The 25,961-nt window shown below is 41.3% G+C and overlaps 2 protein-coding genes and 4 non-coding genes across 9 annotated transcripts in view; 2 read left to right on the forward strand and 4 right to left on the reverse strand.

Moving 5' to 3' along the window:
* The window catches only part of PRKDC (protein kinase, DNA-activated, catalytic subunit), an 80,540-nt gene extending 72,436 nt beyond the window's left edge, over positions 1-8,104 (reverse strand). For 3 of the 4 annotated variants that reach the window (XR_014953402.1, XM_085573789.1, XM_021536576.4), the window contains exons 1-11: positions 7,948-8,104; positions 7,530-7,606; positions 7,350-7,442; positions 6,437-6,511; positions 5,044-5,152; positions 3,792-3,904; positions 3,002-3,101; positions 2,419-2,474; positions 2,298-2,328; positions 1,173-1,330; positions 816-962 (exon numbers count right to left, since the gene is read on the reverse strand). Coding sequence is in view for 3 of the 4 variants with exons in the window: in XM_085573789.1 (XP_085429915.1) it covers positions 816-962; positions 1,173-1,330; positions 2,298-2,328; positions 2,419-2,474; positions 3,002-3,101; positions 3,792-3,904; positions 5,044-5,152; positions 6,437-6,511; positions 7,350-7,442; positions 7,530-7,606; positions 7,948-8,089 (1,101 nt within the window). In the remaining variant the exon portion in view is untranslated. Of the gene's footprint in view, positions 1-815; positions 963-1,172; positions 1,331-2,297; positions 2,329-2,418; positions 2,475-3,001; positions 3,102-3,791; positions 3,905-5,043; positions 5,153-6,436; positions 6,512-7,349; positions 7,443-7,529; positions 7,607-7,737; positions 7,862-7,947 lie in introns of those variants that run through there. The other variant, XM_085573790.1, reaches the window with a different exon arrangement.
* Positions 8,105-9,136: 1,032 nt separating this feature from the next.
* Positions 9,137-24,980, forward strand: MCM4 (minichromosome maintenance complex component 4). Its single transcript, XM_021536573.4, has 16 exons — positions 9,137-9,412; positions 9,496-9,654; positions 10,358-10,521; positions 10,603-10,701; positions 10,843-10,938; positions 11,026-11,121; positions 11,537-11,675; positions 12,147-12,367; positions 12,862-12,982; positions 14,354-14,613; positions 15,463-15,828; positions 16,005-16,132; positions 17,389-17,596; positions 18,120-18,348; positions 18,454-18,587; positions 18,927-24,980. Exons 1-16 carry the CDS (start codon positions 9,343-9,345, stop codon positions 19,017-19,019), a joined length of 2,583 nt encoding a protein of 860 aa, XP_021392248.2. The 5' UTR covers positions 9,137-9,342; the 3' UTR covers positions 19,020-24,980.
* Positions 21,960-22,032, reverse strand: TRNAA-AGC (transfer RNA alanine (anticodon AGC)). Its single transcript has one exon. It is a non-coding gene; the product is annotated as a tRNA-Ala (tRNA).
* Positions 22,415-22,487, reverse strand: TRNAA-AGC (transfer RNA alanine (anticodon AGC)). Its single transcript has one exon. It is a non-coding gene; the product is annotated as a tRNA-Ala (tRNA).
* TRNAA-AGC (transfer RNA alanine (anticodon AGC)) lies at positions 24,787-24,859 on the forward strand. The gene has a single exon. It is a non-coding gene; the product is annotated as a tRNA-Ala (tRNA).
* Positions 24,981-25,888: 908 nt separating the features above from the next.
* TRNAA-AGC (transfer RNA alanine (anticodon AGC)) lies at positions 25,889-25,961 on the reverse strand. Its single transcript has one exon. It is a non-coding gene; the product is annotated as a tRNA-Ala (tRNA).

Genomic DNA, 25,961 nt, shown 5'->3' on the forward strand with positions numbered 1-25,961 from the left:
AAAAGGCAGCAGAAAGAAGACACAGCTAATAACCATATATTCTATTGCCATTCCTGAACTTCTCTAAATAATCTTTGAGATCATTTAACCTGCATTTTTGCAGAGACAAAAAAAAAAACAGTCTAGAATTTATTTTATAAAAACTGTGGTACCACCATCAAGCACAGAGGCTGCAAATACATAAATACCACTCTTTCTTTATGGAACTTGATTGTTATATTCCCATTTTAATTGACTGCTGACAGAAACTGGAAGTTGCTCCTAATGGTTCTACCTGAAAAACATACCTGCCATCCATATTGCATGGTTTGGTTTGTTGTTTCTTGTTGTATTTTACTTTCTGTTTTTTTTTTTCACAAGTGACCTCTTACTGTCCTGCAGACAGTGCCTTTTAGCTGTTTGAGTGAGCTCTGTAAGAATCTCTCAACTGCTTTCAGAACGAAGCCCGGATTCTACCATTTAAATGCAGAGAGAGATAAGAAGGTATTGCCTATACTTAAGCAAATAAGTACACTCCCAAGTTTTTTGACAGCTGTATATGAAGCTCCTGTTTTTCCACTTCAGAACTTGTGCACAAGAAGTAACAACTACAACCCAATGATGCAAGAGCTCCCACTAGATTCAGCATACGTTTGAAAATTTTCACCCAAAAGGTATTTTACAGTGTAATTAATTAAGTCCAACACTTAGTCCAGAATCAGGAGCAGTCCCTATTAGAAAGAGCTGTGTAAAATTGTAAAATGCATGGTATATGAGCCCTAGCTTTACATGCTTTCAATAAGCTTCTCCACCAGAAAAACCTCCTTTACACATACTGATGCAAAAAGCCCATATCCGCGAATGGCGATGGACAACTCTTTGCTGCTTGAATCCATCCTCCTGATGGTTCCATAGAACTGCTCCATGAAGAACTGCAACTTGCTCTTGTGTAGCTCTGCATCCTTAGCCACCATTAAAGAAATCTGTAAAACAGATGCAAACACTCCAGCATTTCACAAAAAATGACAGTAAGTCTTAGAAAATAACTAGCTTGTAATACAAAGCACTAAAAAATTTAACAAAATAATTATTCATTAAATAGATTCATTGAACTTCCAAGCACCAAATATCCCCATTATTTCAAGAAATTTAATTTTGCTTTAGACTTAGAGATCCCAGTGAAGTTACCACACCTGCTTAAGGAATGAATCCAGTGCAGAATAACTGGCTTTCTTCAGCTCCTGATGTGTGTGGCCACACCATTTGCACATCACTTCATAGAGGGACACATAGTTGTCCAGGAGCAATGCTCCAAACTGAGCAGAGTGCCAGATGAACAACTGTAACCCAGCTGCAATTCAAAACAACTCTCATTAAAAACCAGACTTACATCACATTTTACACAACCAGCCCAGACTGTGAAAGTCCACATTAGGACTGAGGATATAAAATTTATTCCACCAGCCTCTACTGATACTCTACAGTATCAGTTTGCAAACATTAAGAATTTAAGCATAAAAACAACCTTCCAAAATCCTCTTTTTAAATGTAAACCATTATGGAACACACAGCTATGTTCTGATGTAATTTACATTACTATTGAAAAAGAAAGGGACTTCAGTGGTTATAAATAAAAATACTTGATTCCACAATTCAGAAGATGTGGTGTCTGTTGTCAGGACACATGCACAAGTCCCCTCCTCTGCCAAACTGTGAGGCAGACAAATAAAGAATTAATATAAACTGTAATTTCACTATTCCAAATATAAACATAAATGAAAATTCAAGATCTTTAATGAATTAACTGGGGAGAGGACAGACTACCTTTAAAGAGGGTTTTATCCCTCACAGTTACCATGGGCCTAATACTCAAACCTTGCATTTTTGCAATGTCTACATAAGCCACTCACATTTCACAGGCCAATTTCTATTCTTCCTATTTTCCTCCCATTCTTTTTCTCGTTCCAGTGAAATTTCTCTCCTTATTTTTTTTAACTCAATCCACTGTCACGCCTTTTTTCTCCTAATTAGCTACACTCCTCTTATTTCTACCATTTCTTTCTCACATCACAGTTTTGTACTACTCAGAGGGGCAAATGGCATCAAGTATTACGCTGCTATTCATAAGCTGATTAGACCTTGTCTAGTTTAACCAAATACTTGTTAAACTCTATATTCTGATTTGAAGTACAGCAGCTTTCTCCCTGGCCAGCTTAGAAGAATGAAGATTAGAGATATCTGAACACATCCAGTAAAGAATAAACAATTTCTGACAAGACTATCCACCTCAGCATGAATGTAAATAGTTTACGTCTTACCTAGAGGTACTGCATATCGTTTCTGATCAACCTGTAATAAAAGAAAAGGTTTGTCACTGTGATTTACTCTTCACCAGAGTTAATTTGTTTATGCAGAACAATTAACACATAGCAGACTTACCTGTGGGTTGATTGCCTTCATTGCAAAATCAAAAATCTCCTTTGCCGTCTGAGGATCTGTGAAACAATCCAACAGTGAGTATTTCACTACTGACACACAGTAGGCAGAGTGAAGACTAAGATATTTTTATCAATGCTTGGTATGAAGCAGTGATATTGGAAATCTCATTTTACGAGACAGAGACATTTTTTCCTGAAATACTCTTAAATTTGAAAACAATTGTACATCTATATTAGCTGATTTTTCTGAATATCCATGTTTAAGTAGACTATTAAGAGAAACACATTCCAAACAAACTGCATTCAAGCTTCAATGTGGCTCTCACACCTGCCCAATGTGGTCAGAAAATAGCACTTCAAAGATTTACATACAGAAAAATGCTGATGAAGCCACTTCACACAAAGACAGATTACAAGGACTGTGTGTGTAGTTTGCATATACCATCTACTAACAGGGAAATTTAAATTCTGAGTTTACACACATAAATGATGCTACTTTTAGGCTGTGTAATAATTAAATGTACAGGTGTCTGTAAAATGGTATTAAAATGTGTCAATGCCTTTCTCACAGAAAAAGAACATACCTTCATCCACAGACTTGGTGAAGTTGTACATGAGTGCAACGAGTCCCCTCAGACATCCTGCTACAAGAGGTAGCTTGGGTCCCCTTGTAGCAGATGTCATCTGAAAAGGATAAAATACCCTCAGGATAAGATAAATTTACACCAAGGCTTTCCAGTTCCTAGGAGCGTACATAAATAACTTACTTCAACTTAATAGTTATATCAGAACCCAACTCTATGAAATTACTCCACAGAAATATCCTAACTCCTACATGTCACATCATTTGGAGGGAAGCATGAGAGAACATTTGAAAAGCATGAAATGTTCCACCAAGACCAGCCATAACAAAATTTAGATAAAATACACTAATGTCTTAAAAGTACTTTAAAATTCAGAATATATGCACAAGAACATATGAAAGTTAGCAGAAATGTGATGTTTACATGCAAGAACTTTGTAGCCAGTACAGAACAAATCAGAATCTACCAGTGCATGACAAGGTAACATTTCTTGGGGAATGATCATCACACACCACCTTTTCACACAGTGAATTGGTTAATTTGCTGTTATTGATGGCCTTGAATTTTCACTTAGAAAGCATCTCAAAGCCAGAGAACACAACTTAAACAGTCTTTCAGGAAAACTTTATTATTGTCCAGCTAGATCCCTACAAATTGTATTAGCTCCAGTAGTATTCCAACAGCTAGTGCTATTCACTTCAAAGGACAAAAAAATCCACCCAAAACCAAAGCAATGCAAAAAGAAAACCAAAGTAAAAAACTGAAGAATGAAAAGAAATTTCAATCATACCTGTGTTCTAAGCTCTCTCAAATAAGCTCGGAATAGTTTTTCAGAGTTGTTAATCATGTCACTAGGCTGGACTTCTCCCAGAACTCCCAAAAGCTCATAAATCTTTTCCAACACTAGAAAGTAATTTTTAATATTATTAAATCTTAATCACTGAAATCATTGCTTTCGGCATTTCCAGAGCAACTTCTATTAACTTGCAACCATGAGAAAATCATGCCTAACAGTATAATTGCTGATTAAAGTGTGGAGCAAACCTCTTTATATATGTATATACACACACACACATATATGTAGCTATATTCTACAATGTGAGATGAATCCTCCTCTCACATGAGTAAGTTAGACACATTTACTATTTTTGAACAGGGCTCAGAAAACTAATTTAAAGGCCACATATATTTAGCAAACACTTGTTAAGGCCAACAGCTAGCAGAAGTTTTTGGGCTTGAATTCAGACTGAAGGATTCTATGCAAGCACAAATTGTATGAGACTTGTAAAGCCAAGATTTCAGCAGTATCTAGCCATAATGATCAAACTGCAGCTCACACTAATATGCCATAAATAATATAATCAGGCAAGGTAGAACTGATGAGCTTACATTAGAGGTGACCAATTCAGGAACTACCACACTAAAACTGCAGCTTTGAGGACAACACTAGCCAGGTGTAGAATAAGATTAGAAAGAGCTTTAGAATCATAGAATTATTTAGGTTAGAACAGACCTTTAAGATCATCAAGTTCAACCATTAACCCAACACTGCCAGGTCTCATCACTGAAACATGCCCCCAGGTGCCACATCTATACATCTTCTACACCTTTTCAGCAATGGTGATTCCAACACTTCCCTGGAAGCCTGTTCCAATGACTGACAGTCCTTTCTGTGAATAAATTGTTCCTAATATAAAATCTAAACCTTCCCTGGTGCAACTTGAAGTCATTTCTTCCTGTCCTGTGACTTGTTAGCTGGGAGACCAACCCCCACCTGGCTACAGCCTCCTTTCAGGTGGCTGTAGAGAGCAGTAAGGTCTTCCCTGAGCCTCCTCCAGGCTAAACATGGCCAGCTCCCTCAGCTGCTCCTCACAGCACTTGCGCTCCAAACCCTTCCCCAGCTCTCTTGCCCTTTTCTGGACTTGCTCTAATCCCTCAAAGTCCTTCTTGTATTGAGGAGCCCAGAACTGAACACAAGATTCAAGGTGCAGCTTCACCAGTGCTGAGTATAGGTGGACAATTGAAGGAAAACTAAGGCCTACCTGTATCAGGAATTTTACTTTTTGCAGCAAGCTCCTCATAAAATTTATTAAATATCTCTCTAACTTTCATTTCTTCCATCAGACAGGAACGTTGTAAACTGTGAAGCAACTAAGATGGATTAAAAAAAAAAAAAGGAAAGCATTTTGATCAACACCCCAATACTACTTGGTCTAAATAAAAACACAGTTCACACATGTAAGTTCAGCTTAAGTAAGCAAATATGCTACTCAGTGAAAGAGATCTAAGTTGACTTGTCCAAATAAGAGTAACAGCATGCAATCTACTTTAACTACAAACTACATTCCTATATATGCATAAATACAGAATTTACAACTTCTAATTTATAGTATATATATTACATATAGATCATCTATGTGAAACCTATACACAATATGATTTATACATATGGACATATAAACTCCATTACAGCACAGGCTTAGCAAGTCTGCAGTAGCTTTTATCATACTGTATTTTTCTCCCTGCTAGTATAAAGCCAATCCAATTCACAGAATTGACTCAGAGAAATTCAGAAGGAAGTTTTGTTTCTTATAAACAAACCTAAGTAGGCAGAGAAGCATTTACAAAAGAAGGGTCTAAATGCATTCAAAGGAACTACTGTCTCACACAGCAACTAAATTTCTGGGAAAAAAGCCCTCCTCCTCCACACTTTCCCAATACTTTATCTTATATTGCAACAGCATATATAATAATATATAGTATTTTAAAGCAAGAATGCAACTGAACGGCAGAATTCCTCCTTAAATAACCACAGCAAACAGAGAGAGAGATCTGCAACTGTCCACAAAACAATTGTGTCTTGCTCTAACAGATGAAGGAATGACATGTCCACATCTAAGCAACCTGCTAGAGAATACTGAAGACAGTCTCTCATTAAAACTTTTTTTTTTAAATATTAGCTATCACTCTTCTCTTGCCACCTCAGACTACAACTTCCTTGCAAGAGGAAGAGGTGGAGCAGACGCTGATCTCTTCTCTTCTCTTCTCTTTGGTGACCAATGACAGACAGGACTCAAGGGAATGGCCTGAAACTGTGACAGGGGAAGTTTAAGCTGTCCATCAGAAAACAGTTCTCCACCGAAAGGGTGGTTGGGCACTGCAACAGGCTCCCCAAGGAAGTGGTCACAGAACCACACCTGACAACAGTTCAGGAAATGCTTGGACAATGCTCTCAGGCACGTGGTGTGACTTTTGGGGATGGTGCTGTGCAGGACCAGAGCTGGACTCAAGGATCCTTGTGGATCCCTTCCAACTCAGCTTATTCTGCAACTCTTATCATGCAGATTTTCTGCATGATACAGTATAACTATAGTAATAAAGCAGATTTCCTACTTCTTTTCTAGAAACAAGAGAGATTTAGAAAATGCATTTTACCTTAATCAGAAGTTCCAGTGCTGAGATTTTACATTTTGCTGCTCTCTCTTTTGTATAGACACTAAGACAAATTTGCTACATAGAAAATTAAGATAACAATTCTTGTAAGTAAAGACAGAAATTCAAAGGTAACATATTGTTCTACCTCTTTAAACTATCTGTTCCTTACAAGCTAAAGGTTTTTTAAAAAGACTAAAATAATATCTAGTCCTCGAAACAGCTTCACTGACAACACTGCAGCACTATCTGACATAATTACAAACCCCAACTCTAGTAATGAAATTGCAGTTCCTGCAGTAAAATTTTTAAAGAGGAAATTTTCTACTTCAGTACTATCAGTCCTTACAATAAGTAGTTACTAATTTACAATCAGAAACTTCAGTGCTGCGGTCAAGCATTTCTATGCAAAGCAGCATAGACGTTCAGCCATCCAGACTCCAGTAACTTCAGGTATTGTAGTTACCACCAATTTGTGTATATATTGCAAATATAACAACTTCTCAGGTGAATTTTTTAAAAATTATAATTAAAATTAACCCTTATAGAAACATTTAAAATTTTATATTTAAATGGCAATTTTAGTTTGTATAAATTAGAAGCTACAACTATTTCCAATAAACAAGCTAATTAAAATAAGTAATTTTCAGAACCAATACCTACTATGGTCTATAAAGAAAAGTTAATAAAATTAAGTCTACAGCTGGACAAACAATTCCACACTACTCTCTGGTATGAATGACAGTTTATGTAAAAAAAAATTAAAATTATTTCAGCTCTAACAAGAACACTAGAGATGGGCAAGGCAGACTGGGAGGGGTGAAGTACAGCTAGGAATGTTATGACATGACACTCACCAGACTAGTTTAAACTATCTGTCAAAAACACTTCTAGGAAAGCATTTTCATTTCCCTACCTTAATATTACAAGCATAAGGATGAATTTTGTCACCAACTTTTTCCATAAAGACACAAAGAAACTTCAAGGCTTCTTCCCTGCAATCTCGAAACTGAAAAGTTAAAAAACAAGATTTTGAAATGTGTAACACGTTGCTCACACAGCGCTAACGAAACACTACCTTAGTTTGCCAACTCACCTCCTCGATGGCGAGGGACCTGTGGATAAAGACGAGTAAGCCATGCTCCTGGGAGAACACCAGGGACAGGTGCAGCGCTGCAGGGAGGCAAGGAACCATCAGGTGCTCGGCTCCACGCACACCGCCCAGCCCATCCCCGGGAGCAAAAGCGTGACCGGACTGACGCTTGTCCCCAGAAAAGCCACAGCGAAGTGCGAGTGCCGCTGACCTGCTCATGGCCTCGGGGCCCGGGCCTGTGCCCTCGCACCGCAGCCAACCGAGGGGCAGCTCAGCGGAGAGGGGCCGCACCCAAGTGCTTTTACCGCGGTGAATGGTTATCGGGGCCAGGCCTCCCCCTCCCTCGCAATCCCCAGTGACACAGCGCGGGCAGCGCAGCGCGGACGAGCCGCCCCGCGCAGCCCCGGCCCGGTGTGCGCACCCTGCTCGCCGCTGGCCCGGCTGGCCACGCAGGTCTCGGCCAGACTGCGGAGCAGGCTGTATCCGTGCAGGGCGCTGCCGCCGGCATCGCCGGGCTGCAGGCAGCGGTGCAGCTGCAGCAGGCACTGCTGCACCCCCGCCATGCCGCCCCGCTCCCGGGAGCGGGCGAGGAAGCGGCGGGGAGGGCCCGCCTCCCGCCGCACCCAACGCCAGCCCGGGGGACGCGGGCTGCCCGGCTCGGGCACGGGGCGGGCTCCGCCGGACCATTCCCAGCGGGATAACGGCCGGCGGGAGGGGAGAGCGTGTCGGGCGCTTTCGTGTCTCGTCTCAGGACGCGCACACACAGAATGGCAGAATGGATCAGGGTGGAAGGGACCACAGTGGGCCATCTGCTCCAACCTCCCTGCTCAAGCAGACAAGCGGCGCAGGGTTGCATCCATTCAGTATCTCCAGTAAGAGATTCCACAGCCTCTCTGGGCAAACTGTCCCAGTGCCCGGTCACTGCACAGTAAAGTTCTTCCTCGCATTTAAGTGGAACTTCCTATTTATCAGTTTCTGCCCATTGCCTCTTGTTCTATTGCTTGGCACCATCGAGAAGAGCCTGGCCCCATCCTCTTGGCACCTCCGCTATAGATACTGACAGACATTGACGAGGTCCCCTGTCTGTCGTCTCTTCTCGAGACTCTACAGGTCCAGCTCTCTCGGCCTTTCCACATCAGAGAGATGCTCCAGTCCCTTAAGCATCTTTATTTGCTTTCGCTGGACTCGCTCCAGGTCTCTGTTGTACCTAGGAGCCCAGAACTGGACAGAAATGCTGGATACAGTAGCGGATGCGCCCCCCCCCCCCTCCCCCAGAGAATGGGCTGCTCCAACCTCCCCACGCCTTCCTACAGCCCCAGTTTTGCCGCGAAATTCGGTAAAATGCGGGCGGCTCCACACTAGGTTGCGGGGGGGAAGGCGATGCCCCATCACTGGGGGCAGCCTCTGTCTGTATCACAGATAGTAACCTGAATTATAGTTCTTTCTCTATTGTAGCAGGTCGAGCGGGGAGCGACCCTCACTTCGGGGGGTCCAGAGGATTAATCTCTTTCCTCCTTTCCCTCTCAGTTCCGCATCCCCCCTTTCTCCCTTCGTTGGGCGCTCCCGTTACGATCGCGCCTCGCCATTGGCCAGAAAGCCCGGGAGAGCGCGCGCACGCCGCTGGCTGTGGCGCGGAGTGTGGCGGCGTTTGTGGCTGTTCGGGCGGGGGTCGCGGCTGCCGAGGGGAGCAAAGGGACGAAAGGGACGGGAACCCGCCGGTCGGGACTCGGCCGGGTAGCGCAGCGCCCACCGCGCTCATTCTTCTCGCTGACCCCCTGCCCCCAGGTAGGACCGCAGCTGGAGCCGCAGCAGCGCCATGTCGTCGCCAGCCTCCACTCCCAGCCGCCGACGGAGCAAGCGCGGCCGGGGCAGCAACCCCCCGACTCGTAAGTGTTGCGGCGGGCGGGTGGGCTCCCCCGCCTCGGTCCGCCTGGCTACTGTAACTCCGGTCCGCTCGTGTCTCTTGCAGCACAAGATGCTCGCTCTCCTCCTTCCCAGAAGCGTCGGACGGACGACTCCACCTCCACCGGGGACCTGCAGCCCATGCCCACGTCCCCGCCCGCCGACGCGCAGAGCCCCGGCGCCGCCGATGCGCTGTTCTCCAGCCCGCCGCAGTTCCGCCACTCCGGTACGCCGGGGCTGGGCCGGCTCCGCAGCCCGGGGGGCCGCCGGCACTGCCGTGGGGCGGGCCGGCCGTGGGGCACATCCGGCTGAAAAGCGCTCCAGCGAAAAATGAGCGTTGTCTCATGTTTCTCATTTGGGTTTAGTATTCTCTGCAGGAGTGCAGTCAGTATCTGGGATGCAGGTCTCTATCCCAGTTAGCATGGGAATATACATTGGGGAATAGACATTAGTTTTTAAAATTTACTTATAGAAAGAATAATAAAACTGCTAACACAGAAGGAACTAGTTGTTTGCCATAGAAAGCCCTTCTTGCTTTTATATATAGGATTGTTTTTAATTCTAGTAACTGTTAATTGTGTCTCTTGCTCTACCACCCCCAAAATACTAAAAATGTGTTTCATCTACAGTTCTGTATGGTTTTATGTTTGAACTCCAGTGTAGTTTTAAAATGCAGTACTGCTGTAAAGTTTTCTAGGGAAGCTTTATTTGACCTTGGGGTCTTTGAGACAAGCTGTTAATACAAAGAAAAGTTTTAGGGAGACTGGCAGCATCTTTAATGTGTGTTTTGACAGAACACTGGGCTTGACTGATACTGCTCATTTTATGACAGAGTTAAAGGACCAATGAGACAAATGCAGAGGCTGAATTTTAGTCTGCTGTAGATGTAAAATGTCTCTATAATCATTACAAACCATTTCCTTTTGTAGCTATTCCACTTGACTTTGACATCAGTTCACCTCTGACGTACGGCACACCCAGCTCCAGGGTAGAGGGTACCCCGCGAAGTGGTGCACGAGGAACTCCAGTCAGGCAGAGGCCGGATCTCGGGTCTGTCCGGAAAGCCAGACAAGTGGATTTACACTCGGACGGGGTAGGTGGATGTCTCACCTCTTGTATCTGACAACTTCTTTTTGAACATATATTTGTATATGCTTAATTTGTTTTTATGCAGCTGGCTGAGGATACAGTAGCAACCGAGCAATCTCTTGGACAAAAGCTTGTTATTTGGGGAACAGATGTCAATGTGGCCTCGTGCAAAGAAAAATTCCAGGTGGGTTTTGTTTCTTCCTCTTTTTTAAATGAAAAGCTAGTTTGATTTAAACAAGTATCAGTTGAATCTGATACCAAGGAGGTGTTTGTACTGCTGAATTCTGCTAATTTTTCCTGATTTTCTTTTGCCTCAAACATTCAGAGATTTCTCCAGCGCTTTATCGATCCACTGGATAAAGAGGATGAAGACATTGGCCTGGATCTTAATGAGCCACGGTATATGCAACGACTTCAAGAGGTATTCTAATGCAGTATTTTGTTATTTGGATTTTCTTCTTTCAGTCTTGCATGCCATCGAGCTAAAGATTTCCTAACTCCCTTGCAGATTAATATGGTTGGGGAACCATTCCTGAATGTGAATTGTGACCATCTAAGATCATTTGATGAAAATCTCTACAGGCAACTGATCTGCTATCCTCAGGTGAAGTAGAGCACTTGTTTTCTGTTTTTCAGGTGGTTCTTTCATATTCCTGGGTTTTAAAATGCTTGTTTAAATGCAGTGCATACTGTGTGTGTGCTCAGTGCAATCTCAGTGACTACTTCATTTTACTGAATGTAAGATGTCTTGTTTCATAGTAGATAATCATAGAAACAGTGAGTACCTCATGCATGCAAAGTTAGCTGGTGACCTGCAATGTCCAGAGTTGTGTGATTCCACCCCTTGCAATACTCAAGTGAATGAATAAATCTGATCCAAACAGCAGGTTTTGTGTTATGTAGGAAAATGTTCAGGTGATGTAACTTTTAGTCATGACTGGCTGATCAGCAGCACATAAAATGCTTTTTGCAGAGTTACTTCATTCTGTGATTTAACATGTAAGCTCTTTCTAATACAGGAAGTTATCCCAACATTTGACATGGCTGCCAATGAGATCTTTTTTGATCGTTACCCTGATTCAATACTAGAGCATCAAATTCAAGTAAGGCCATATAATGCACTGAAGACCAGGAATATGAGAAATCTGAACCCTGAAGGTAAACTTTTTGCTTACCATGTTAGAAAAGAATCTTAAAGATTTCCATAGACTTAGTGAATACTTAGTGAATAATATAAGATTAAGACTATGTGAAACTGTACTTGGGGTCCATCCAGACCAATATCTTCCATTCATGTGTTTTTCAGAAGAACGTGCTTTAAAGCCCAAAGAGAGAATAATCTGTCTATAAAGGAAATATCTCCTGTCATCAACTACTTGTGTTCTTAGTTCTGGAAGTGCAAAGGATTCTTTCTTTTGTATACATGTTCTTGTAAATTAGAATTCTTGTATACATACTCCTGTAAATTAGAATATTTGTATTACGCATTTATGATTCTTTTTGCTTGAACAAGATGGTAGTAACCTATTTGTCTACCTTCTGCCTAAAAATTATTGTAATGTGAAATTTTGAAGGTTATTTAAATTTTAAGAGTATGAGGTCATAACATGAGTATCTATATTTTTGTAGACATTGATCAACTCATCACCATCAGTGGCATGGTCATCAGAAGCTCCCAGTTAATTCCTGAGATGCAGGAAGCATTCTTTAGATGCCAGGTTTGCTCTTTCACCACCAGAGTGGAAATCGACCGTGGCAGGATTGCTGAACCATCAGTGTGCAAGAACTGTAACACAACGCACAGTATGGCGCTGATTCACAACAGATCCATGTTCTCTGACAAACAGATGGTATGTTGGCTTAGGTAGTGGCTAAAATGAAAGAATTGTTAGTTTTTGCTCCTCCACCCTCCTAAAATCATTGACAGCATTAGTTATGTATCTTGTGATTGAATGCTTTGAAAAGAAAGTGTTTTGGAACATGGAAATGGGTGAAACAACTTTGGAGAAGAAATGCATTAGGAGGATGAAATAAAGTATGTACATCTCTTAATGTTTCTGTATGGAAGACCCTTTATATACAGTATGTCCAATTCTGTCTAGACTAGGTGAGCCTTGTTGGTAGCAGCATTCTATCCATGCCAGTAGCAGTAACAGAATTCTCATTTTCATCATCTCTTGTAATCAGTAATCAGTTTTGCTGTTTGGGTGGGGATATTTTGTTCCTAAGCAATGTTCCTGATTCATAATTATGCAGAAGACTGTGTTAATACAAAATCTGGATGTATGCTCTGTGGAAAAGCTCTGCTTTTTTGCAACTGAAATTTAAATGGTGTTTTTGCTAGATCAAACTGCAGGAGTCTCCTGAAGATATGCCAGCTGGACAGACCCCGCATACGGTGGCACTCTTTGCTCACAATGACCTTGTTGATAAAGTTCAGCCAGGTGACAGAGTTAATGTCACAGGTAAAATTTGGTTTGAGTATTTCCATTTTTCTTTTTTACTGATCTTAACTGTGTGTAAAGGGACCTGATGGGATGTGCTTCCAAGTGCTGAGGGAGTTGGACACTTTATTTGCAAGGCCACTCAATTAACTTCAAAAAGTCATGCTGACTGGCTAAAATACTAGAAAAAAGCCAATGGCACTCCTACAGTGAGGAGGAGACCTGGGGAACTGCAGGCTAGTCAGCTGCATCTTGAGCCCTGGGAAAGGTGATTGAGCCAATAATCCTGTAAACATTTTCTTTTTGGGAGAGTGTTCTACACCCTCAGCAAACTTGCTGACAAAAACAAAACTGGAATGAAGCTGTGGTGCCAACATTCTCCTGGGCTGTATTAGGAGTGTTGCCAGCCAGTTGAGGGAGTACTGGGTCCAGTTGTGGGGTCTCCCAGGGCAAGGGAGACATGAACATAGAGGAGTGAATTCAGCAAAGGGCTGTGACGGTAACAGAAGCCTTGGTCATGCATGGAAAGGCTGAGAAAGCTGCTCAGCCTGGAGAATAGAAGGCTTGGGAGCATCTTAGCATGTTTAGACACACCTGATTTGGTGTGGGTGGAGGGGTAGTAGTGTCAAGAAGACAAAGCCAGATTGTTCTTAATGATGCCCAGTGGCACACAAAGGGCACAAGGTGAAATACAGGCAATTCTGGTTAAAAATAAAAACTTCTTTACTGTTTGTGTGGTCGAGCCTCATCACAGGGTGACTGGCAAGGCTGTGTGGAGTCTTTGTCCTTGAGATACTGATGGGACACAGCCTTTAGCAAGCAGTGGACTCCAGCTGACTCCAGTTTGACCCCATGATTGGGTTAGACATCCCCAGGCTGTCTGACCTTGATTCCTTTATTTTGAAGCTGTAGCTGAAGAAGAGACAGTATCCTAAATAGTGTCTGCAGTCAGGAGATTGATAATGTAGAGCAAGTCTTGTGATACTACAGCAACATGTTATACACCACTTTGCTTTAAAACAACTGCTGTAAAAAAACCCAGGCTGTTTAAAATGCATTAGAAAGCTGTTCTTAAACTTGGCATTTAAAAAGAGGGGGAAAGGCTGACTGGAGTGGGAATTTTAAAGGCATCAAACCTTAGGTTTTTTTCAAAAATGCTTTCATTTGTTGAGAACACTTTTGGTATGAATGTAAAACATATATGTCTACCTGCAAAAATGGGACTAGGTGACTTCAATATGGCTTCTACATGATTTACTGTGAGAAATTAGAGGACAAAGTATTTGGGCTGTTTAGAAAAGCTTTACTCTTTCTGGGAACTTGTAAAATTTTTAAGGTTTGGAAGGAGTATGTTTCTCCATATATAATGCTATGATTGGAATTTATATTTAGGTATCTACAGGGCAGTCCCCATTCGAGTTAATCCCCGTGTCAGCAGTGTGAAATCCGTGTATAAGACCCACATTGATGTCATACACTATCGCAAGACAGACTCCAAACGCCTGCACGGTGTTGATGAGGAAACTGAGCAAAAGAGGTTTACAGAGGAACGTGTGGAGCTGCTCAAAGAGCTTTCTAAAAAAGCAGACATATATGAGAGGCTTGCTTTAGCATTGGCTCCAAGTATCTATGAGCATGAAGATATAAAAAAGGTGAAAAGTTCTTTATTTCTCTTGCAAGACATGTATTTTTATGTGTATATGTTTGTAGTTGCTGTTTGTTGTTAATGTATCTTGAAACTAAAAATTCAAAAAGCTGTTATCTTTAGCAGTCTTAAAATGTCATGGTCTTGCCTGGGTGGAGTTGGTTGTAAGCATATCGTAAGTCTTTTCAAGCTATTAAGGAATGTTAATTATGGGGAAGCTAATTGAAAAGGTAGGAAGGCAGCAGAACTGGGAAAATTTAATTGCACGGTTATCTTGGACATTTCCTGGAAATTCAGATTGCTGATTATCAAAGGAAAGTAAGTACCTGTAACACAGTAACTGTGCTTGCTGAGAAGAGGCATCCACAAAGAGTAGCTTCAAAATGACATATGGTTGACTCTGAATTATGGAGTATCAAAACATTTACTTGCATGTATCCAAGAAGGGACACTCCTCTTCCAAGTATATTCCTTTGAGTTTTTTTTTAATAAAGTTATACATTATTATTGTTCACAAGTTCCTGAATGTGTAATTCAAAACCATACAATGATTTACTTACGAAATGGCACACAGTAATGACAGTTCCTTTTGTTGTTACCTTCTCAAAATGCTAATAAAGGCACGTCAAGTCTAGGGGGTGGAGTTGAGGAAAACTAAGCTCCCTTCATCAAAGGGGATTCTTCAGGTTCCAACCAAAATCTGGTTAAAACAACATGCACAATTTCTGTCTTTAATGCTTGAAACCATGCAGATGCATTGAGTTGTGCTAATTTTAGCAGTGTTTTTCAAATGTTTCAGCTGAACAGTTGTATTTGCTCTGTTACATCTATACAATGGATATTTTCATTTTTATAGGGTATTCTGCTTCAGCTTTTTGGTGGATCAAGAAAGGACTTTACTCACACAGGAAGAGGGAATTTTCGTGCAGAGATCAACATTCTTCTCTGTGGTGATCCTGGTACTAGCAAATCCCAGCTGCTCCAGTATGTGTATAACCTGGTTCCTCGAGGCCAGTATACTTCTGGCAAAGGCTCAAGTGCAGTTGGTCTTACTGCATATGTGATGAAGGATCCAGAAACACGGCAGCTGGTTCTCCAGACAGGAGCTCTAGTACTTAGTGACAATGGCATTTGCTGCATTGATGAGTTTGATAAAATGAACGAAAGCACAAGGTCAGTTCTACATGAAGTAATGGAACAACAGACGCTCTCCATTGCAAAGGTAAAGGAAACTGAAATTATTCCTTGGGGATTTTGCTCTAGCTTTATTCAGAGGCTTTCACAATGCAGTTTTTGACTACAGAATCCACCTAATAACGTTGGTGATCTCATGCAATTGGAGGGAGGTTTTGATGGCACAGCTGCAGCTGATTTTAGAGATGTTTTTCCTTTTGACAGGCTGGAATTATTTGCCAATTGAATGCTCGTACGTCAATCCTAGCAGCAGCTAATCCTATAGAATCACAGTGGAATCCAAAAAAGACTACTATTGAAAACATTCAGCTTCCTCATACACTGCTGTCAAGGTACTGAACTGCACTGCATGTGTCACGTTTAGGGGATGTTACACTTCCGCTTCTGAAAATCATTACATGTAATAGAGTACAGCTACTGTGTTTTTCACAAACTAATGGAAAACCTTTACAGCACATACTTTAAATGCTGTCTTTACAATATCTCTGTGAGCGCAGGAGTGTCTTTTAGTCTTTACATGTTGACCTTGAAGAGCAGGTGTAATAAGATCTGTAGTATCTCTTTTATTTCATTCTATGTTGTTTCATAATCATCTCCTCAAAAAGAGCTGTTCTGAAACTTAGGGTATTGATAACTTTTAACAAAAATTCAGGATGCTTTTCTTAGCTCCATTAAAGATTTTAAAGTGAAACACTGATGATCAGGGAGCTCAGCAGCAGAGGTGGTAGAGTCCTAAGACCTGTGCCTGCTTCATGCTGCTTTGTAAAATTTACCTGAGGAGGTGGTAGCAGTGCTGGTCAGTCATTTGGGCAATAGCTGTTAGAGCCACATTTAGTGCTTGCTGACAGAAAATTAAACTATATGCTGGAGTTGCATCTTGTTAAGAATTTCCACAGTAACTGGAAATTTGAAGTACGCTCACGCTATACTGGATATCCTGAGAACACTTACGGCTTAAATTTCAGTTAAGAGCTGCTAGGTTTGCGCAGCATCTCACTTCCACCATTTTTTTGGATTTAAGCCTACAAAAATAAATTATTGGCTGGCTAAACATGCAATATCTATGTCTACTTTTGGTTGAGACTAGTTTAATATATTGTTTGTAAAATTATAAACCATTTTCTTCAGGATTAAACTGAATTGAATTGAATTTTGAATTGTAATTTTATTTAGTTGCATTTTTTGTTGTATTTCAGGGCAGTATCTTTAGCAGCAAGTTCCATCCATTTCTTACGTGTGTGGGATTTCTTGTTTGTGGCAGTTGCAACTTTCTTTGTGGGGGGTGTGGGGTGTGGATTTTTTAAGGAAACACAATATGTCAGCCTTGAACATGGAATCTGAGCTTTGCAGAACGTCCGTTGCTTTCAAAATTTCAAGTCTGTAGGGTGTAAGCAAATCTGTTGTGTTGTTCTGTACCTTGACAATTCTAGAAAAAATTTCTTTCTGGTGTAAAAATACAATTTGTACTGAGAGTAGGAATTAACAGTCTAGTAATTCCTACCTGTACCTATTATGTCAAATCTTTCCAAGCCAAGTACCTAAATGAAAATAAAGTATGCACACTAATAGAGAATCATATCCCATTCAGATTTGACTTGATCTTTTTGATGTTGGATCCACGTGATGAAGCTTATGACAGACGCCTTGCTCGCCATTTGGTTTCACTGTACTACCAAAGTGAAGAAAAGATGGAGGAGGAATACATGGATATGGCAGTACTGAGGGATTACATTGCATATGCTCGCAGTTACGTAAATCCCAGATTAGGTGAAGAAGCAGGCCAAGCCCTTATTGAGGTAAATGAGTTGCTGCTGAGAATGTTCAGAGTCTTTCCTGTGTCAGAAGTGTTGAGATACCATCTCCATGCACTAACTACATACACCAATCTACTATCAACCTTCTGTAAGATCCTTGAAAAAAAAAGGTCTTTAATGGAAAGAGGGATCAGATTAGTCATTCTGAATTCTAATGTCCAGCTTTCAGATAAGTTGGTTTGGTTCTGTCACATAAAACACATGAAAGTCTACCAAAGCAAAATGTATCATCATAGACACAAGTACTGCTATATAAGACATCCAGAATTCTAAAGTGATTCAAAACTTTATTAATTACCATGGTTTAATTGTTTATAATGGAAAATAGTTTATTTGATGTGGTTATTCATCACTGCAGATGAACTGTGGAGGTGTGTGAGCAGAAATGCAGTATTTAGAATGGCTTGCCAGAATTGCTCACATTCTGGAATAAGAGGTGGGGGATGCAGGGGACTTAAAAGGAAGGAATAGGCAGTGAACTATGTAACGAGGGTCTCCCTTTCAGGCGTACGTGGACATGAGGAAGATCGGCAGTGGCAGGGGAATGGTTTCCGCCTACCCCCGGCAGCTGGAGTCTCTGATCCGGCTGGCCGAGGCGCACGCCAAGGTGCGCTTCTCTGAGAAGGTGGAAACAATTGACGTGGAGGAAGCAAAACGCCTCCATCGGGAGGCACTGAAACAAGCTGCTACTGATCCAAAGACTGGCATTGTGGACATATCCATTCTCACAACAGGTTTGTGAGAGCAGGGCCGCTGTTGGGCTTTTGTGATTTTTAAAATGTAACTTAACGTGTTCTCCTTAGCTGATCGCTCAAAGGTATTTTCTTTGCTTTTATAAGGAATGAGCGCAACAGCTCGTAAGCGGAAAGAGGAGTTAGCTCAAGCCTTACGGAAGCTCATCCAAACAAAGGGTAAAGCACCATCTTTGAAGTACCAACAGCTTTTGGATGATCTCCGAGCACAGTCTGATATAGTAAGTTTTCTGCTTTGTTTTTACATTTCCATCAGTGTTTAAAAGCATTTTTTTCCAAATGAACATTTCTTATGGAAGAAAATGGAAACATGAACAATCTGTTGGTATGACTAGAAAGCCAGTTCTTTTACAGACAAATGAGTTGAATTTGCTGTACCTTAGTTTATTCTGGCTTCTGGAATTAGCAAACTCAGCTTCAGGGTTCCAGGCCAGGCTTCAGTTTTCACATAGAATGAAAACTTCAAATAAAAATACTAGAAAATTGATAGAAAGTATAGCATTTTTACTATGCATGAAGTATTTTCCCCATCTTTATTTGATTTGCTCCTTTTCTTTAAGGCTGTCACGAAGGAAATGTTTGACGACGCACTTCGTGCCTTGGCTGATGAGGACTTCCTGACTGTGACTGGAAAGACAGTGAGGCTGCTGTGAGTTACCTTGTGCTTGAGAGCTGGCTGTCACGACTTGTACTTTGCCTTACTTAAGATAGTGTCAGCCTGCAAGGTCTTTGAGATTTGGGACTGTCATCTGCTATGACAGGCATAGCCTTTCCCTGCCAACCAACTGTCGTGGCTTGTCTTTGCCTTACTATATTGCCACTGCAAGATTTTCACAGCTTGGGCTATCATTTGCTATGACAAGGGTAGTCATGATTAAGTGGTATCTCTGCCATTACAAGATATTATGGAAATCCTTGTCAATAATAATATTTACATTTTAGCTAAATGTAATTACTAATATGGGAAGGGCTTTGTGTTTTTATTATGTTTTTTAGAGCTTGGTAACAATATTGCCTGTATTTCCATTTGAATTGTAAAAACTCAAATGACTTTTTAGTAAATGTTAGTATTTCAATAAGGTGAAATAAAATCATTTGATTTAAAAAGGACTCTTGTGTTCATTTCAAGTACAAATCAGTATATCCTGTGCTGATTTTCCATCTAGAATTCTGCCATTTTTTGGAAGTTCATTCTGATAGCATGAAAGGCACTCTCCTTTTTGCTTTTTTTTTTTTTGTTTGAGCTGAGTGTACTGTGGAAGTATCCTCAATGTGAAAAAGACAGATTCTACTTGAAACCATTTTCCTTTACTTCAGTTTTACGTATGAGTGGTTGCTTTACTTTAAGTCTGACTAATTACAATTACCCACCTTTGGTGTAATGACATATAATCAGTCCTGAAAGAGCAAGGTCTTGTGGCTTGTTTACAATGATATTCCCAAGGGCCTGGTATGGATGATTTTTTAACAGAAAAATATAATGCTATGTTGACCTTCCTCGGCTGTACAAAGCAGCACGATTACGTCCTCTTTTTTATTTAAGTGCAATGAGCATGTTAGAATTCTTGCATAACTATTTCAGCCAAACCTGAAATTGTATGTTACTCAGAAATATTCCAAACTGTACTTTGCCTTCACTTCATGAAGATGGAAAAAAATAATCCATCTATTTACTTATTTGAAGTGATCTTGGATTATACTGTGCTCATTCTAAAAGAATGCGTCTTTCTCTAATCATTAGACATTCCTGAGAGAGATATCTACATTGTTGTTGTCCACACTGCTTACAGTTGTTGAGATAAAAAATTTATGTATCAAAGATCATGATTAGAACTAGCTTTTTATAAAACAGGTTTACCATAGGATGTTATGGGGAGAAAAGCCCAGTGGCAACACAGCAGGCTGTGGCAGTTATGGCTGCCTAGGGCAGACATGAGGTTGCTCTAGACCTCTCAGAAAAATGTGATTTAGTATGAGCATTCTAGGCATCTACTGATCACACTGAAAGTAGTCACATTTGGGCATGCTATGAATTTTCAGGTATGCCTGAGAATTCAAGGGGAAGGTTAAGTTTTTGGCCTCCAGAGACACACCAAGAAATGGAATAATAAATTTTGCTGATTTCACACGTTTTCTTCTTCATCCATGAACAGACTGAAGATGTGAGGAAATAAGGCCTTTTTGCACGCTGTGAGGTGCTCAGTTAACATTTAGGACAACAAAGTTAGCATAACTGGTGACTGAGATCTAAAAAGCTGCACTTGATGTGCAGCTTCTGGAAGGGTCAGGGGAAAGTGCACCATAATGAAACACACAATGTCTGGAAAAGGACCAGAAAAACAAGTAAGATGTTGGGGGAAGTCAGTGAATCACATTGTCAAGGCTACCTCTGAAGCTCTAACACAAGTGTGCTTTCAGAGATGTTAGGGGCATCAGCCTCTTAAAGGCATCTCTGCAAAAAGGGAGGAGAAGTCTGAGGAGCTTGATTATGGCCGGCACACAGGCCATAGCTAAAAGACATGGATGCTGTCGTGTGCTTTCCAGGACACAGACTTGGGAGGAAAGAGGTGACAGCTTTTAGCTGTAAACTTAAATTGACTGATCCAGCTCATACTACAGCTTCATAAAGATCATTAAAGAAAGAAGATCCTATATATCTTGGAAGGGGTCACAACAGACAGCCAGGGAAGAACAAGCATTCTGAAACGATTTCCACGGTGTGATCAAGACACAATAATTTAGGTCTCTAACCATCATTCATCCATTGTGTGCTGGTTTTGGATTCTGTACAGTTAATTTTCTTCACAGTGGCTGTTGTGGGGCTGTATTTTTAATTTGTGCTGAATACAGGGTTGATAATACAGAGATGTGTTTGTTATTGCTCAGCAGGGCTTACACAGAGCCAAGGCCTTTTCTGTTTCTCATATTTCCATGTTAGCATGGGAGGTAGAGAAGAGGCAGCCAGGACAGGTGACTCCAACTGGCCAAAGGGATATTCCAGACCATATGACAACATGCCCAATATATAACATGGGGGAAAGAAGGAGGAAAGGGGGGACACTTGAAGTGATGTCATTTGTCTTCCCAAGTAGCCATTACATATGATGGGGCCCTGCTCTCCCGGGGATGGCTGGACACCTGCCTGTGCATGAGAAACAGTTAATTCCTTTTTTGCTTTGCTTGTGTGCCTGGCTTTTGATTTCCTTATTAAACTGCCTTTATTTCAACCACTGAGCTCTCCAGCTTTCACGCTTCTAATTGTCTTCCTGCTGGTGGGGGAGTGAGTGAGCAACCTTGGTGACTGGCTGGGGTTAAACCACGATGTGTTGTTTTTCATTAAGCATGGAAAAATGTCACCCTGCAGAATTCTCTTCCTGCTCCATTTAACTTACACTGTCTGGGAAGTCAACTGTTACAACAGAGGATTGACCTATACAGTTATATAAGCCTGATTTAGGTAGTAAGGGCAGAGGAAGAAAAGGAGGAAGGAAAAAAAAATCAGTTTTACTCCGATGAAAACAAAACTAACGTTTTACAGAAATAATTACACATTTTATTTGGAAGTGTGGATGATTTGCTGTCTGGCAAAACGCTGGAGAATGCGGGCATCGATCCCGCTACCTCTCGCATGCTAAGCGAGCGCTCTACCATTTGAGCTAATTCCCCCTCTTGTGGCGGTGTCCGAGATCACAGATCTCTGATCCTCTGCGAGCTGCTAAACTTGCAGTCTCACAGGCAGAACGTAGTTTTCCCTCTCTGCTCACAAAAGAGAATACCTTCAACTTCGACTCCAGAATCATACATCTGTAGTATGTCATCTAGCATTTCCAAATTAAGCAGCAAGAAACAAGGCAAATGGAACAGACACGTTTTCCAGCTGTGTGCATACAATAATAAAGTACAATCCGTTTGTTACTTGCCGTTCACGAAGGAAAGCGCATTGTGGCATTTCGCTTTCTTGCTACACGCGTCAAGCTTTATTGAAGTTTTTTTTTTTTAAATACTCGTAGGAAGTATTTTTTACTCCCACCAGGGGCAAAATTACGTGTGGAGAATGCGGGCATCGATCCCGCTACCTCTCGCATGCTAAGCGAGCGCTCTACCATTTGAGCTAATTCCCCCCGTCCTGAACGGGGGCTCCTGTAGCTTGAGACTGCAATAGCGATAAATACAATTTGAGCTAATTCCCCCCGTCCTGTACAGCGGCTCCTGTAGCTTGAGAATGCAATAGCGATAAACACAATTTGAGCTAATTCCCCCCGTCCTGTACAGCGGCTCCTGTAGCTTGAGAATGCAATAGCGATAAATACAAACGGCGCTTTTTGCCCTCGCTCTGCTTTTTCACCGCGGGGAGTAACCCAGGGCAGCCGTTCTGAGCATTTAACTCCCGCCTGACCTGGAGCCGCCTGTGGTTTTGCCAAGATGACAAAAATACTGACGCGGTAAGGCGCAGGAATGTGGTAAGGCACTTCACGCTAACGTGCGCGACAAACCCGTGCCCTGCAGCCGTTCAGTGCCACCTGCCACACGGGCTAGATTTGTCCTTCTCCTACGCTCAGAGAAATCACATCACAGAAAACACAGTGGAGTCACTTGAGGATAATACAAAACTCGCATTTGCCCTGATGTCCCCCCAAGAGACCATCTAGAAAGCAAAACTCAAGCCTGATTAAATTAACTTATATCAGCTTCCATTAGTATCGACAAGAAGATGCATTGAAGTGACCTCTCGATGATCTTTGAGGTCTCTTCCAACCTAGTCATTCTGTGGATCTGTGTTAAATTAAAATAAGTGGATACAAAGCCTTCAAAACTGAAACACCCTAATTTTTTTTTTTAATGGAACCTAAGAAGGTTGGGCTATTTTTCAGACATAGGTGAGGAAGGTTTCCCACCCAGGTTAAGAAATTAGGACATTTTACTCACCATCTTACATGAATACTCAGCAACACTCACAACAAATTCATGATCACAAAACAATGTTGTCAGTTATATAAAATACATGTTTTAATAATTGAAAATAGTGCAGAGATCTTTCCTCACCCTTATCTGGCTTGGACATTAAATCAACTGTTTTTCTGTGAACCAAATGGGTGAAGCTTTAGGCCTTTTCCATGGTGGCAGAGTGAGATGTGGTGGTGAAAAACAGGGAGAGGTAATCTGCCTTTTTCATAATGACTCGAACTGCACAGGGTCGATAAGGAGAACTGTTCATAGAGCTGAACCCGTGCAACACGATATGGGAGAGATCCTGGCCACAGGCATGCAGGGGCTATCAGTGAGCCTAAGATACACACATGCCTGTGAGAAGGACTGAAACTGTTTTTGCGTATTTGCTTTCCCCCATCAAGTCTGCTCAAGTGACATAGATAAAATCATCTCCACTATAATTCAAGAAGTGTTAAGGATAAATTTTAATTTTTTATTGTGCAGAGACTGAAGTTAGGCAGGAGAATATTTAAATTTTAAGAGAATATTTGCAGCCACACTGTAGTTATAGTTATACATCTTGCCCTGTAACAGATTTGTAATTGTAAACAAATTTGGAGTACTACATTACCTAAGGCAAGTTGTAACTTGCTCAGTTTTGAAATTTATTTTGTTTTGACAGATTGCTGTCATCCAGTGAGTTAAATCCTTCAGAGAAAGCCACCAGTACATGTATTGTTGAATTACTGCACACACTTTAGTTTACTAGCAGGACTTAGTCCTCTGCATTTCAACAGAGCATATGAGTGTATCCACTGTAAACTACATTTTCTTTCTTGAAATCTAGAAAGCATTCTTTGATTTAACAGTCTGTGAATAGAGGTTTAGCAATGTGCTTCCTACTTCAAAGTCAGTTAGTATGACTGTAGGTGAATTTTTCTATTTAAGTAATGTGCTTAGTAACACCATATATTTAAGATGCAATACTATTTGGACAGAATTATCAAAGTCAATAAATAAAGGTGGACATACAAAAAATTTCTATAATATAACACAAGAATATATGAATTAATTTTTGCTCTCCAAAAACTAAACATGACCTTTTAAACCACTGTATATGTTTAATTAGAAAATAAAGTTGGAAAGTTGGAAAAGGAACTGAAGACTTGCAAAAAAAAAAAAAAAAAAGAGGAAAAAAAATCTCACTGTGCTTGAGTGACTTCTAAGGGTAATCTTTCTAAATTTACAAACTTTTTTGTATTTGTAAGAGACGTAAGAAAATTAGTTCTCTCTCCTTCAATAAACACTAGAGGATGCACTGCTCAGGGAAACGAATTGTTTTAGCCAAGGAATGCAGCAGAGAACGCCCCTCATTCGCCGAGTGTGTAGCCAGGCGTTTCAGCCGCGGGTACCGCAGGTGAACTCGGAGGTGACTCGGTGCTGCGCGGCAGGGCGGCTCGGGATGCAGCACGAGTGCGAGCGTCCCAGCAAGGGGAATTAGCTCAAATGGTAGAGCGCTCGCTTAGCATGCGAGAGGTAGCGGGATCGATGCCCGCATTCTCCAGTGTTTTGATCGGCGGTGGCGCCTCCGCGGGAAAAGATTTTCTTCCACCAACTCCCCCGGGTTTGTGGTGGGAAATATTTCCTCAGCGGTTCCTGCAGACCACCGCGCGCCGCAAATAAAAGTTGCGCACTGTCTGAGGAACAATTGCTTCACAAACCCATCTGAACTAACGCTGTTATTCTGTGATACAGCAAAAAAGAAATAGGAGCTTCCATCCCTCGCTACTGCACCAAATGTGAGCATTTATGATTACTTTTTAATGATACGAAAAGTTACTGGAATTGTCTCAGTGAAGACATAAAAGTTTGTGCTTGTCCATTGTAAATGCAGGTGAACTTAAAGGGAAGAAATTACAATGTCTGACTCAATCCAGAAGGCTGAATTATTTATTTATTCCAACTATGCTAAAATACGTCAATATACTATATAAAAGGAGGATATTAAAACTACATACTACTTTCTTTGACTCTAACACAACTCGTGACCCTCTCTCTCGAGTCTAGTTACAGATGGATTGGATTGGCCATCAAGCTCAAACAATCCTCACCAGAATCTAATCAAGCACTCACTCCAGGTAAACAATTCTCCAAACACATTCCACATAAGAAAAACAAAGAGCAAAAATAGAAATTGTTTTCTGTTTCATTTCTCTCTGTGCACCTCTATGAAAATCTTGAAAGGGAGAAAAATGTGCTTGCCACAGTTGTCTGTATAAATCATCAGCTCACCACAGAATTAGTGTCTGTCCGGCTACCTTGCACCCGCTGTAGAATGATGGTGAGAGCACACTTGTTCCTAACGTGATTTTCAAGTGATATTCGGTCTCCCACAGTATCATTTAATGTCCTCCTCTAGCCATAAGAAGATAATTTGCACTTAAAAAAAAAAAATAAGATCAGCTCTGATCAACGTTAAAAACTTAAATCCTTCATACTACGCAGACGCGTCCCCAAATGGATTAATTTTAATCCTTATGAAGCGACACCAGGAACACGCATCTGAATTCAAAACAGCGGCGCAGGAAAACGCTGGAGAATGCGGGCATCGATCCCGCTACCTCTCGCATGCTAAGCGAGCGCTCTACCATTTGAGCTAATTCCCC

The sequence above is a fragment of the Lonchura striata genome, chromosome 2 (genome assembly GCF_050655825.1).
Source record: "Lonchura striata isolate lonStrDom1 chromosome 2, ASM5065582v1, whole genome shotgun sequence".
NCBI classification, from domain to species: Eukaryota; Metazoa; Chordata; class Aves; order Passeriformes; family Estrildidae; genus Lonchura; species Lonchura striata.